General features: G+C 45.1%; 1 protein-coding gene across 1 annotated transcript; it reads right to left on the bottom strand.

Annotated features, from left to right (window-relative positions):
• Positions 1–507: 507 nt before the first annotated feature.
• On the bottom strand, positions 508–12,892 carry LOC125009911 (H-2 class II histocompatibility antigen, E-S beta chain-like). The gene is made up of 6 exons (XM_047588161.1): positions 12,752–12,892; positions 12,389–12,661; positions 8,080–8,293; positions 7,566–7,633; positions 2,268–2,381; positions 508–1,110 (listed from the first exon to the last, which is right to left on the bottom strand). Exons 1-6 carry the CDS (start codon positions 12,804–12,806, stop codon positions 1,085–1,087), a joined length of 750 nt encoding a protein of 249 aa, XP_047444117.1. The 5' UTR covers positions 12,807–12,892; the 3' UTR covers positions 508–1,084.
• Between the last annotated feature and the right edge of the window lie 1,341 nt (positions 12,893–14,233).

Here is a 14,233-nt window from a genome sequence, read left to right as displayed (position 1 = left end):
TTCAACATGGACTGAGCTTCTTAAAGAGGATGAAACTAACACCAACACGCCACATGTGGACACATTTCAAACAACACTGTAATAAAACCTGGTAAAATCATCTGTTTTAAAGAGAATCATCTCTCTGAGCCGTACTCTCCTCCTGACCCGTTCTACCTGAGAACAACCTACTTAGAACCTTGTTCAGGTCCAACAGGTTCTTCTTCTCAGTGCAGCTAGAACAGGTGGAGAACAGGTGGAGAACAGGTGGAGGAGTCACCTCCTTTAACTGGGCTCTAACCTGCTCCTCTTTCTCCGTCATGTTCAGAGTAGATGGAGCTGGAGGAGTTGAACCAACCACTGACGCCACCCTGAGTTTAACAGAGGAACTACAACCGTCTGAAACCATCATGGATGAAGCTGCTGCATCTGAACATGAAACCAAACCACTGGTCCATGAAGTCAGAGCTGAGACCTGGAACCAGACCAGCTGCTCCACATCAACCAATGAAGGAGCAGAAACCAGGACAGAGTTTAGTTTCCTTTATTGAGGATTAAAACTTTCAGTAAAAATATCTGAACATGAATCAGACGAGCAGCGAAACCCAAATCATCCAAAGACCTGATTACATGTGATTTAAACCAGAGATACTGAGGCAGCGAGAAGGAGACGTGATCCACATTAAACCTGGACCTGGACCAGGACCAGGACCAGGACCAGGGCCAGAACCAGGACCAGGACCAGGACCAGGACCAGGACCAGGGCCAGAACCAGGACCAGGGCCCAGCACAGTAACAGAATCCAGTCCTGGACCAGGTTCTATCAGGGATCATCTGTCTACTGAGTTAAAAACAAGAAGCAGGTTGAAGCAGAAAATGCTTTTGTTTCATCAGAACAGAACGAGGAAGCAGGAAGCAGGACCAGGAACCAGGACCCAGCACAGTACCAGAGTCCAGTCCTGGACCAGGTTCTATCAGGGATCATCTGTCTACTGAGTTAAAAGCAGGAAGCAGGTTGAAGCAGCTTTTAGTTCCACTTGAAAAGAACCAGGAACCAGGAACCAGGACCAGGACCAGGACCAGGAACCAGGACCAGGAACCTTCCTCAGTTAGAGGGAACCAGAATCCTTCCTGGTAAAATCAAAGAGAACAAAGTCAACATCATCGTTAGAACTCATACATGAACACATTTGCTTGACAAGACCAAAGACAATAATCCAGACTGAAACCAGAATGAAACTGGTTTGAACTGAGAACTGGTTCGGACTGGTCTAAAGATGCTGAAACTACATTAAAAATATCTGAAATTATCACGGATGTAAAATTTGTCAACTGGTCCAAATAGGTTTTAGACCAGTTTGAACGGGTTTAAACTAGTGTGAACTGGTTTAAACTGATGTAAACCGGTGTGCACAGGTTTAACCTGTTTTAGACCAGTATGAACTGGTTCTCTGTCATCCAGGTCATGATAATCCCAAAGATCAGCTTGACTTGTAGAATTTCTTGAAGACGTTTCATCCGAGTAGCTTCTTCAGTTCTGACAGACTAGTGGGAAATTGAGGTTTAAATAGGAAAAAACTCTGTGGGTAGCACCCACCAGAAACTTGCTTGACCAGAAACTGGGGTCACTAATTACCATAATGGCTGATACTTACCTGTCCTTGAATGGGGGGAACTGTGTGCCTAGACTAACTTATCCTATGAATAGAGCTCTAACGAGGCTATTGTCCATGGGAACCTGGAGGCTCAATGTGTGAATGTTGTTGAAACTTCTTGGGGACAGAAGTCAAAACTGAATTATAAATAGTTGGTAAATTAAATATCAGTCCACCTCCTCTGTTTAGAGAAGGTTTCTCCACTTTGACATAGATGGCTTCCTTAACTCCTCTCTAAAACCATCTGTCCTCTCTGGCCAGGACTTTGACGTTGGTAACTGGTTTAAACTGGTTTAGACTGGTGTGAACTGGCTTAAACTGGTTTAGACTGGTGTGAACTGGTTTAACCTGCTTTAGACCAGTTCGAACTGGTTTAACATGTTTTAGACTGGTGTGAGCTGGTTAAAACTGGTTTAGACTGGTGTTAACTGGTTTAAACTGGTTAAGACTGGTTTAAACTGGTCTAGACCAGTGTGAACTGGTTTAAACTGGTTTAGACTGGTGTGAACTGGTTTAAACTGGTTTAGACTGGTGTAAACTGGTTTAAACTGGTTTAGACCGGTGTGAACTGGTTTAAACTGGTTTAGACTGGTGTGAACTGGTTTAAACTGGATCAGACTGGTGTGAACTGACCTCTGGCCTTCCTCTTGTAGTAGATGAATCCAGCCAGAGTTAAGATCAGACCCAGGATCAGACCTGAGGCTCCAATGGCCAGTTTGTTTCTCTCTGACTCAGGCATGGACGGATCTGAGGACACAGGTAGAGACAGACAGGTGAGACAGACAGGTACAGAGACAGACAGGTGAGACAGACAGGTGAGACAAAGAGGTATAGTAACAGACAGGTGAGACAGACAGGCATAGAGACAGACAGGTATAGAGACAGACAGGTGAGACAGAAAGGTACAGAGACAGACAGGTGTAGAGACAGACAGGTACAGAGACAGACAGGTATAGAGACAGACAGGTGTAGAGACAGACAGGTACAGAGACAGACAGGTGTAGAGACAGACAGGTATAGAGACAGACAGGTACAGAGACAGACAGGTATAGAGACAGACAGGTGAGACAGACAGGTACAGAGACAGATAGTTACAGAGACAGACAGACAGGTGAGACAGACAGCTATAGAGACAGACAGACAGGTATAGAGACAGACAGACAGGTACAGAGACAGACAGACAGGTATAGAGACAGACATGTATAGAGACAGACAGACAGCTATAGAGACAGACAGACAGGTGTAGAGACAGACAGGTGTAGAGACAGACGGGTACAGAGACAGACAGGTATAGAGACAGACAGGTACAGAGACAGACAGACAGGTACAGAGACAGACAGCTATAGAGACAGACAGGTGTAGAGACAGACAGGTATAGAGAGAGACAGGTATAAAGACAGACAGGTGTAGAGACAGACAGGTACAGAGACAGACAGCTATAGAGACAGACAGGTGTAGAGACAGACAGGTGAGACAGACAGGTACAGAGACAGACAGGTATAGAGACAGACAGGTGAGACAGACAGGTACAGAGACAGATAGGTACAGAGACAGACAGACAGGTGAGACAGACAGCTATAGAGACAGGCAGACAGGTATAGAGACAGACAGACAGGTGTAGAGACAGACAGCTATAGAGACAGACAGACAGCTATAGAGACAGACAGGTGTAGAGACAGACAGGTACAGAGACAGATAGGTACAGAGACAGACAGACAGGTGTAGGGACAGACAGACAGGTACAGAGACAGACAGACAGGTGTAGAGACAAACAGAGAGGTACAGAGACAGACAGCTATAGAGACAGACAGTTATAAAGACAGACTGTTGTAGAGACAGACGGGTACAGAGACAGACAGGTGTAGAGACAGAAAGACAGCTATAGAGACAGACAGGTGTAGAGACAGACAGACAGGTGTAGAGACAGACAGTTATAAAGACAGACAGGTGTAGAGACAGATGGGTACAGAGACAGACAGGTATAGAGACAGACAGACAGGTATAGAGACAGACAGGTGTAGAGACAGACAGACAGGTGTAGAGACAGACAGGTACAGAGACAGACAGTTATAAAGACAGACAGGTGTAGAGACAGACGGGTACAGAGACAGACAGGTGTAGAGACAGAAAGACAGGTATAGAGACAGACAGGTGTAGAGACAGACAGACAGGTATAGAGACAGACAGGTGTAGAGACAGACAGACAGGTGTAGAGACAGACAGGTGTAGAGACAGAAAGACAGGTGTAGAGACAGACAGGTACAGAGACAGACAGACAGGTGTAGAGACAGACAGCTATAGAGACAGACAGACAGGTATAGAGACAGACAGGTGTAGAGACAGACAGCTATAGAGACAGACAGACAGGTATAGAGACAGACAGGTGTAGAGACAGACAGGTATAGAGACAGACAGGTGTAGAGACAGACTGGTATAGAGACAGATAGGTACAGAGACAGACAGACAGGTGTAGGGACAGACAGAGAGGTACAGAGACAGACAGCTATAGAGACAGACAGTTATAAAGACAGACTGTTGTAGAGACAGACGGGTACAGAGACAGACAGGTGTAGAGACAGAAAGACAGGTATAGAGACAGACAGGTGTAGAGACAGACAGACAGGTGTAGAGACAGACAGTTATAAAGACAGACAGGTGTAGAGACAGATGGGTACAGAGACAGACAGGTATAGAGACAGACAGACAGGTATAGAGACAGACAGGTGTAGAGACAGACAGACAGGTGTAGAGACAGACAGGTACAGAGACAGACAGTTATAAAGACAGACAGGTGTAGAGACAGAAAGACAGGTATAGAGACAGACAGGTGTAGAGACAGACAGACAGGTATAGAGACAGACAGGTGTAGAGACAGACAGACAGGTGTAGAGACAGACAGGTGTAGAGTCAGACAGACAGGTGTAGAGACAGACAGGTGTAGAGACAGACAGCTATAGAGACAGACAGACAGGTATAAAGACAGACAAGTGTAGAGACAGACAGACAGCTATAGAGACAGACAGACAGGTATAAAGACAGACAGGTGTAGAGACAGACAGGTACAGAGACAGACAGCTATAGAGACAGACAGGTGAGACAGACGGGTACAGAGACAGACAGGTATAGAGACAGACAGGTGAGACAGACAGGTACAGAGACAGATAGTTACAGAGATAGACAGACAGGTGAGACAGACAGCTATAGAGACAGGCAGACAGGTATAGAGACAGACAGACAGGTGTAGAGACAGACAGACAGGTACAGAGACAGACAGCTAGAGAGACAGACAGACAGGTATAGAGACAGACAGGTGTAGAGAAAGACAGGTATAGAGACAGACAGGTGAGACAGACAGCTATAGAGACAGACAGCTATAGAGACAGACAGACAGGTACAGAGACAGACAGCTATAGAGACAGACAGGTGTAGAGACAGACAGGTACAGAGACAGACAGGTATAGAGACAGACAGCTGTAGAGACAGACTGGTATAGAGACAGACAGGTACAGAGACAGATAGGTACAGAGACAGACAGACAGGTGTAGGGACAGACAGACAGGTACAGAGACAGACAGCTATAGAGACAGACAGACAGGTATAGAGACAGACAGGTGTAGAGACAGACAGGTACAGAGACAGCCGGACAGGTGTAGAGACAGACAGCTATAGAGACAGACAGACAGTTATAGAGACAGACAGGTATAGAGACAGACAGGCACAGAGACAGACAGGTATAGAGACAGACAGGTAGAGAGACAGACAGGTACAGAGACAGACAGGTGTAGAGACAGACAGGTGAGACAGACAGGTACAGAGACAGACAGACAGGTATAGAGACAGACAGGTGTAGAGACAGACAGACAGGTATAGAGACAGACAGGTATAGAGACAGACAGGCACAGAGACAGACAGGTATAGAGACAGACAGGTAGAGAGACAGACAGGTACAGAGACAGACAGGTGTAGAGACAGACAGACAGGTGTAGAGACAGACAGGTGTAGAGACAGACAGGTGAGACAGACAGGTACAGAGACAGACAGACAGGTGTAGAGACAGACAGGTATAGAGACAGACAGGTGTAGAGACAGACAGACAGGTGTAGAGACAGACAGGTACAGAGACAGACAGACAGGTGTAGAGACAGACAGCTATAGAGACAGACAGACAGGTATAGAGACAGACAGGTGTAGAGACAGACAGGTAGAGAGACAGACAGACAGGTGAGACAGAAAGCTATAGAGACAGACAGACAGGTGTAGAGACAGACAGACAGGTACAGAGACAGACAGACAGGTGTAGAGACAGACAGAGAGGTACAGACACAGACAGCTATAGAGACAGACAGTTATAAAGACAGACAGGTGTAGAGACAGACGGGTACAGAGACAGACAGGTGTAGAGACAGAAAGACAGGTATAGAGACAGACAGGTGTAGAGACAGACAGACAGGTGTAGAGACAGACAGTTATAAAGACAGACAGGTGTAGAGACAGATGGGTACAGAGACAGACAGGTATAGAGACAGACAGACAGGTATAGAGACAGACAGGTGTAGAGACAGACAGACAGGTGTAGAGACAGACACGTACAGAGACAGACAGTTATAAAGACAGACAGGTGTAGAGACAGAAAGACAGGTATAGAGACAGACAGGTGTAGAGACAGACAGACAGGTATAGAGACAGACAGGTGTAGAGACAGACAGACAGGTGTAGAGACAGACAGGTGTAGAGTCAGACAGACAGGTGTAGAGACAGACAGGTGTAGAGACAGACAGCTATAGAGACAGACAGACAGGTATAAAGACAGACAAGTGTAGAGACAGACAGACAGCTATAGAGACAGACAGACAGGTATAAAGACAGACAGGTGTAGAGACAGACAGGTACAGAGACAGACAGCTATAGAGACAGACAGGTGAGACAGACGGGTACAGAGACAGACAGGTATAGAGACAGACAGGTGAGACAGACAGTACAGAGACAGATAGTTACAGAGATAGACAGACAGGTGAGACAGACAGCTATAGAGACAGGCAGACAGGTATAGAGACAGACAGACAGGTGTAGAGACAGACAGACAGGTACAGAGACAGACAGCTAGAGAGACAGACAGACAGGTATAGAGACAGACAGGTGTAGAGAAAGACAGGTATAGAGACAGACAGGTGAGACAGACAGCTATAGAGACAGACAGCTATAGAGACAGACAGACAGGTACAGAGACAGACAGCTATAGAGACAGACAGGTGTAGAGACAGACAGGTACAGAGACAGACAGGTATAGAGACAGACAGCTGTAGAGACAGACTGGTATAGAGACAGACAGGTACAGAGACAGATAGGTACAGAGACAGACAGACAGGTGTAGGGACAGACAGACAGGTACAGAGACAGACAGCTATAGAGACAGACAGACAGGTATAGAGACAGACAGGTGTAGAGACAGACAGACAGGTGTAGAGACAGACAGGTACAGAGACAGCCGGACAGGTGTAGAGACAGACAGCTATAGAGACAGACAGACAGGTATAGAGACAGACAGGTATAGAGACAGACAGGCACAGAGACAGACAGGTATAGAGACAGACAGGTAGAGAGACAGACAGGTACAGAGACAGACAGGTGTAGAGACAGACAGGTGAGACAGACAGGTACAGAGACAGACAGACAGGTATAGAGACAGACAGGTGTAGAGACAGACAGACAGGTATAGAGACAGACAGGTATAGAGACAGACAGGCACAGAGACAGACAGGTATAGAGACAGACAGGTAGAGAGACAGACAGGTACAGAGACAGACAGGTGTAGAGACAGACAGGTGTAGAGACAGACAGGTGAGACAGACAGGTACAGAGACAGACAGACAGGTGTAGAGACAGACAGGTATAGAGACAGACAGACAGGTGTAGAGACAGACAGGTATTTACTCCAGTCAGTGATCAGAGGTTCTTTCAGGCTGGCGTGTTCCACCACACATGAGATCTTCTCTCCAGACCTGGAAACAACACAAACACAAACTGGATCAAACCTGGACCAGGACCAGGACTCACCTGGGGGTGTACTCCAGGTGGGAGTGGGTCTGGTAGAACCAGGACCAGGACTCACCTGGGGGTGTACTCCAGGTGGGAGTGGGTCTGGTAGTACCAGGACCAGGACTCACCTGGGGGTGTACTCCAGGTGGGAGTGGGTCTGGTAGAACCAGGACCAGGACTCACCTGGGGGTGTACTCCAGGTGGGAGTGGGTCTGGTAGGACCAGGACCAGGACTCACCTGGGGGAGTACTCCAGGTGGGAGTGGGTCTGGTAGGACCAGGACCAGGACTCACCTGGGGGTGTACTCCAGGTGGGAGTGGGTCTGGTAGAACCAGGACTAGGACTCACCTGGGGGTGTACTCCAGGTGGGAGTGGATCTGGTAGGACCAGAACCAGGACCAGGACTCACCTGGGGGTGTACTCCAGGTGGGAGTGGGTCTGGTAGTACCAGTCCCCGTCCTGCAGCTCCTCAGTGGTGGTGACATCAGAGCTGACTTCCTGTCCGTCTCTGGTCCAGCTCACTTTGATGGTTTTGGGGTAGAACTTGTAGACGCTGCAGACCAGCATGTCAGGGTGGTGGCCACCAGAGGGCGTGGTGGAGCTCATCACCACGTAGGGTTTAACTGGAACACATCAGAACAATGAGGAGTGACTCCAGACCTATCAGAGGTGGACTCTGAGGAAAAACTATTGTGTGGTTTCTTCTATCGTCCTGTCCTGTTGAGGGTTGAAGTCCTCCAACGTCAAATGTTCCTGGACAGAGGACCTCAGTGATTCTTAACCTTTGGGCCAAATCAGTTCTGCATCTATGGGCTGCGAGGGCCGCAATGCAGCTTCCCTCCACTAGGCGGCAGTGAAGCGTTAGCCTGTTGTTTAACACGCTGCGATAAGCATCAGCAGAAAAAGGCCTTCATACACAGCTGACAGGCTCGCAACAGTAACTAAGGGGCGGGGCTTTGGGGAAAGGTCTTCTGTGTGTGATTGGTTGTAATGTTGCGAAAGGTCAGTGATGGAGAAGTTTTTAAAAAGAAAACATGAAAATGAGAGTGATGCCGCTCAACCGACCAAGTACGCATGTACAACCCTTTATTAGGTTCGGTTTGGTTAATGAGACCAACACTATCAAATGAAACACTGAAGGTGGCAAAGTGAAAAGAAGCATCCTAATAAAAAATAAAAGCCGCCTCTCGTCTCCTGGTGTAACTGGAAGTTTCATTACACAGGTCCTGGCACATGTTGTGTATCAGACTGGCGTTGTGTTTGACCAGTGTGTCTGTTTTAATTGTGTAGTTCCGGTATTAGCAGCAGACTTCGTGTTCCCTGCGTGTTTGGGATCAACAGCAGAATTTACAGTTCACTGAACTCGTCTCTCTGAAGTGACTAACGTTACCAAGACAGGTGAACTCACGCAGCCACTCCTCGCGAAAAAACTATTTCCTGCCTTTTTTCGCCACGGCCGTTTCCTCACAATTGGAGTCAGATTCATTATCAGGAACTGTCTCATCTGTCACACTGGTCCCTTTCACATCGGTAAAAGTCCCGGTCTGACCTCCCCGTGAGAGCTGCTGCCTGTTTTTTCCTCCCTCATACGTCATTGGTACATCGCAGGTAAACAGTGGACAGCATGGTGTATTTTTTTAAACTCTTTCAGTTTGTTGATGACCTGAAGAATGGAGCGGTCAAACCTCTGCTCTTTCTAAAGGCTGATATCAGAATAAATCACTGTGTCCTGCACAGAGCCCATATCTGTCTGATATCTGCTACCAAATCTCTTTGATGCAGCCTGCGGATTTTCAATTGCCATGATTGTTGAAAAAGTGTAGGATATCACTATAAATGCTCCATATAAACACAGCCACACATGGATTCCCGGATCAACTTCCCAAACACGACGTAGGACTAGTTCATCTATGAGCTTCATTAACGATCGCGTAACAACTCATTTGATCTGTTTAGGGTTAGGGTTAGGGGTTAGGTTAAAAATCTTCTTCAGAGATCAGACTTTATGGGAGAAGAACACAACTAGTTTGTGAGCTGAAGCTTCTACAATGATCCCGTCTGTCAGGAAGTAGAGTCAGAACGGATCAGATCTGAGTCACACAGAAGAACTCGGGTCGACCCAACATTCCTGTTCACATCGAAGCCACGTTGAGCCAAGACGATAAAATCCCTGGTAGATTGAAAACAACATTTAGGGGCAGTCTGGCCCTGTATTTACAGTTCTTTTTTTTTTTAAGTTGAAACTTATTTTGAATGTATTTATTTTATTTCCACGTGAATTTATCAAAAATTTGTTTTTTTGAATGTGTATCAAACTCTAAATAATGAGCCCTGAGCCTTTGTGTTTGTTTTTAATTTGTTAGAATTGCTAGCTTGTTCAGTGTTGTATGTGCAGGTTTACATACACAGTATAAATAAATGAGGTAGTAACAGTGTATTGTATAATTTATTTCCGGCGTTGGGGGTAATGCATTACAAAAGTAACGTGTTACTGTAATATATTATGTTTAGGCAGTAAGGGAGTAACATAACGAGTTACTAACTATACTTTAGTAATATTATTATAGTCACTGAGTCCGGTAACGTGTTACAATCCGAGCTGTGGCACAGGAAGAGGTTTCAAAAAAACAACACAGGCCCAACAACCGTAAATAAAGAGGAGAAGAAGACGGTTTAAAAACGACAGAAGAAGAAGACGGCAAGATGGCAACAGCTGATTATACAACAAGAGGGTCCAAGCCAGGCTAAGCTAACCAAGCAGTCTGACTGGTTAGTAAGACATTTAGGACGTGTTCAAATCAGCATTACAGCACGACTGACTCATCGCTAAAAATATCGCTCCGCCAAGTCTGTGGCAACATTGTATCCATCTCCATGGCAACACTGTAACTGTCAGAGCTGGAGCAGGAAACGGCTGAAATGACATCTGCCCCAGTCTTCATGGTCTGGAGTCTGAATATCTGACCTGTGGAGCTCCATAAACTACATCTGTCCCAGTCTTCATGTCCTCCTCCAGGTGTCCACTCCTACCTAGATGAACTATTCACCAACCTGCCCATGATTCCTGTTATACTCACAAACTGTCACAGATCATCAGCTATGTGTTATATTACTAGACCCTACATGTTTCCTTCAGCTTGATGTTTGAAGTTAGTTTATCTTGTTTCTCCTGCTCTTCTTTTCTCTCTATCTTCTCTGTTTCTACCCGGCTGGTCTTCAGCAGATGGTTCCTCCATATGAGCTGGTTCTGCTCCAGGTTTCTTCCTGTTAAAGGGAGTTTTTCCCTCAGGCTGCTCTGGAGGTTGCAGGCTGGTTTTTGTGAAGCGTCATGAGACGATTTGTGTTGTTATGGCGCTATATAAATAAAACTGAATTGAATTGAATTGTTTACAGAGGGATTTTCATGGTTGTTATTGTCACATCATCTCAGAATACTTTAACAGTAACAATAATACATCTCCATGTTTTACAGTACATTACAGTACAGTGGGTGATAATGAAAAAATATGGATAGAAATATATAAAGTTATGAGTCACTAGAGATTTGTGTCTCTGTCTGAAGAAAAATCATTCACGTTAGACAACCTTTAAAACTGTGCAATGTAAATTTCAGTCCCTATACTTGTAGTAGATTAAAAGAATAAGGTGAAAATATTAAAAGGACTATTCACCATGACAAAATATTTCCTTCATTTTGTAATGCCTTGTTGTAAATATTTGGAAGTGAAAGTAACTACAAAGTAATAAGTATCTTATTACTCTACACAGAAGGTAATATTGTAAAGAAACTTATTAATTTCAAATGCAAGTACCTTGTTATATGGAATATATTACATTTTGGAAGTAACCTGCTCAACACTGTTTATTTCACAAGGTTTTAACTGTTAAACCACAAGAGGACTTGATTTAGATACTGATTACAAATCAAACCAAGCCACAGATCCATTCAAAAAGGTTAAGAAACCCTGTTCTACTCTGCACTACCACAGTTTGCCCAGGGCACTGAACATATCACATATATAGAATCATCTATATATCCCAATATAAAATGAAGGATTATCTGGCCAGCATCCAGTTGTATTTGTCAGTATCAGAGAACACTGACTGAACAGTTAAAGGTTAAACTTGTACATCTGTACAGGTTCAGTTGAGGGGTGAGATTTAGTATTCTGTGTAGAGCAGCAGCAGTTGTAGAAACAGTATTTAACTCCTCCGATGTTTTTATTAATGTACTGTTTATACTCCATATCCTCAGTCTATACACTACCATTAGACTTTCCATACTATTGGAGGACACCATAAATCAGCCACAGCTGGTTTCCAGTTACTTATCTAATCCGATTTCAAATGTAATTATACACTACCATTCAACTTTATTCACGTTCTTCAGTCTAATTATAGTTTCATATAACTATAAAGGATAAACTGTTACATTACATTAAAAAGTACAGTAGAAAAACAATTAGTAAAACAATAATAATAATTATAACAATGATAATAATAATAATAATAATAATAATAATCATGTGACTGTGTGATGTGTAAACAGGTGTAGTGTCAGGGTTTGACCAGCAGGTGGAGACTCTTGATCAATAATAATCAGAGTATTATTAACGATGAATAATTAGTGGTTAATGATGAGCTGACTGAGTTTTAAAGTCGTTCATTAGTTAAAGTTCAACATCTGATCTGAAGACGTTACACAAACATCCACTCACCTGATTTAGTCAGAGCAGCCTGGTAGTCAATACCAATGTTGTGTTGACAGTACGTCTCCTTCGCAGTTCTCATCTGGCTCAAGAATGAGGGATTATTGTTGAAGTATTCAGCGTTCCTCACACCGTACTCAGTGTATCCAACAAACTTCCCCACACTACTGCTGAACCTGGTGTGCTCCAACTTATTGTAATAATAAGACTGGCTGTACTCGATGCCACTGAGTTCACTGGAGTTAAAGTCACAACGATCCACTACAAACTCCATAAATCCATCTGTAAAGAAACAGAAGCAGACATTAGATTATAGATGCCAGATACAGATATTATATATACATGTATGTATATTATTATAGTAGTAGTTACCTGTGGAGCAGAGGCTGGTGAAGAGGAGCAAGACTGTGATGAAGGATGAAGACATGATCCTGTGTTGACTGAACAAACACTGACTGAGTTTGACTGAGAGCAGCTGGAAAAACCAGAGGAGTCACATGACCACGGAGAGTCACCTGTTACCAGGCAGACTACTCTGGTTCTAGGTTAGACCAGAGGAGTCACATGACCACGGAGAGTCACCTGTTACCAGGCAGACTACTCTGGTTCTAGGTTAGACCAGAGGAGTCACATGACCACGGAGAGTCACCTGTTACCAGGCAGACTACTCTGGTTCTAGGTTAGACCTCCTCCACCCTAAACTCTGGTTCCAGGTTAGTTTAGACCTAAAACTCTGGTTCTAGGTTAGTTTAGACCTCCTCCACCCTAAACTCTGGTTCTAGCTTAGACATCCTCCACCCTAAACTCTGGTTTTAGGTTAGACCTACTCCACCCTAAACTCTGGTTCTAGGTTAGTTTAGACCTCCGCCACCGCAAACTCTGGTTCTAGGTTAGACCTCCTCCACCCTAAACTCTGGTTCTAGGTTAGTTTAGACCTCCTCCACCCTAAACTCTGGTTCTAGGTTAGACCTCCTCCACCCTAAACTCTGGTTCTAGGTTAGTTTAGACCTCCTCCACCCTAAACTCTGGTTCTAGGTTAGACCTCCTCCACCCTAAACTCTGGTTCTAGGTTAGTTTAGACCTCCTCCACCCTAAACTCTGGTTCTAGGTTAGACCTCCTCCACCCTCAACTCTGGTTCTAGGTTAGTTTAGACCCCCTCCACCCTAAACTCTGGTTCTAGGTTAGTTTAGACCTCCTCCACCCTAAACTCTGCTTCTAGGTTAGACCTCCTCCACCCTACAGTCTGGTTCTAGGTTAGACCTCCTCCACCCTCAACTCTGGTTCTAGGTTAGTTTAGACCTCCTCCACCCTCAACTCTGGTTCTAGGTTAGTTTAGACCTCCTCCACCCTAAACTCTGGTTCTAGGTTAGTTTAGACCTCCTCCACCCTAAACTCTGGTCTAGGTTCGACCCCCTCCACCCTAAACTCTGGTTCTAGGTTAGTTTAGACCTCCTCCACCCTAAACTCTGGTTCTAGGTTAGTTTAGACCTCCTCCACCCTAAACTCTGGTTCCAGGTTAGTTTAGACCTCCTCCACCCTAAACTCTGGTTCCAGGTTAGTTTAGACCTCCTCCACCCTAAACTCTGGTTCTAGGTTAGACCTCCTCCACCCTAAACTCTGGTTCTAGGTTAGTTTAGACCTCCTCCACCCTAAACTCTGGTTCTAGGTTAGTTTAGACCTCCTCCACCCTAAACTCTGGTTCCAGGTTAGTTTAGACCTCCTCCACCCTAAACTCTGGTTCCAGGTTAGTTTAGACCTCCTCCACCCTAAACTCTGGTTCTAGGTTAGACCTCCTCCACCCTAAACTCTGGTTCTAGGTTAGTTTAGACCTCCTCCACCCTACACTCTGGTTC

Source organism: Mugil cephalus, chromosome 1 (genome assembly GCF_022458985.1).
Source record: "Mugil cephalus isolate CIBA_MC_2020 chromosome 1, CIBA_Mcephalus_1.1, whole genome shotgun sequence".
In the NCBI taxonomy this organism is placed as follows: Eukaryota; Metazoa; Chordata; class Actinopteri; order Mugiliformes; family Mugilidae; genus Mugil; species Mugil cephalus.
Note: the sequence above shows the minus strand (reverse complement) of the source record. Positions and strands in the feature narration are given on the sequence as shown.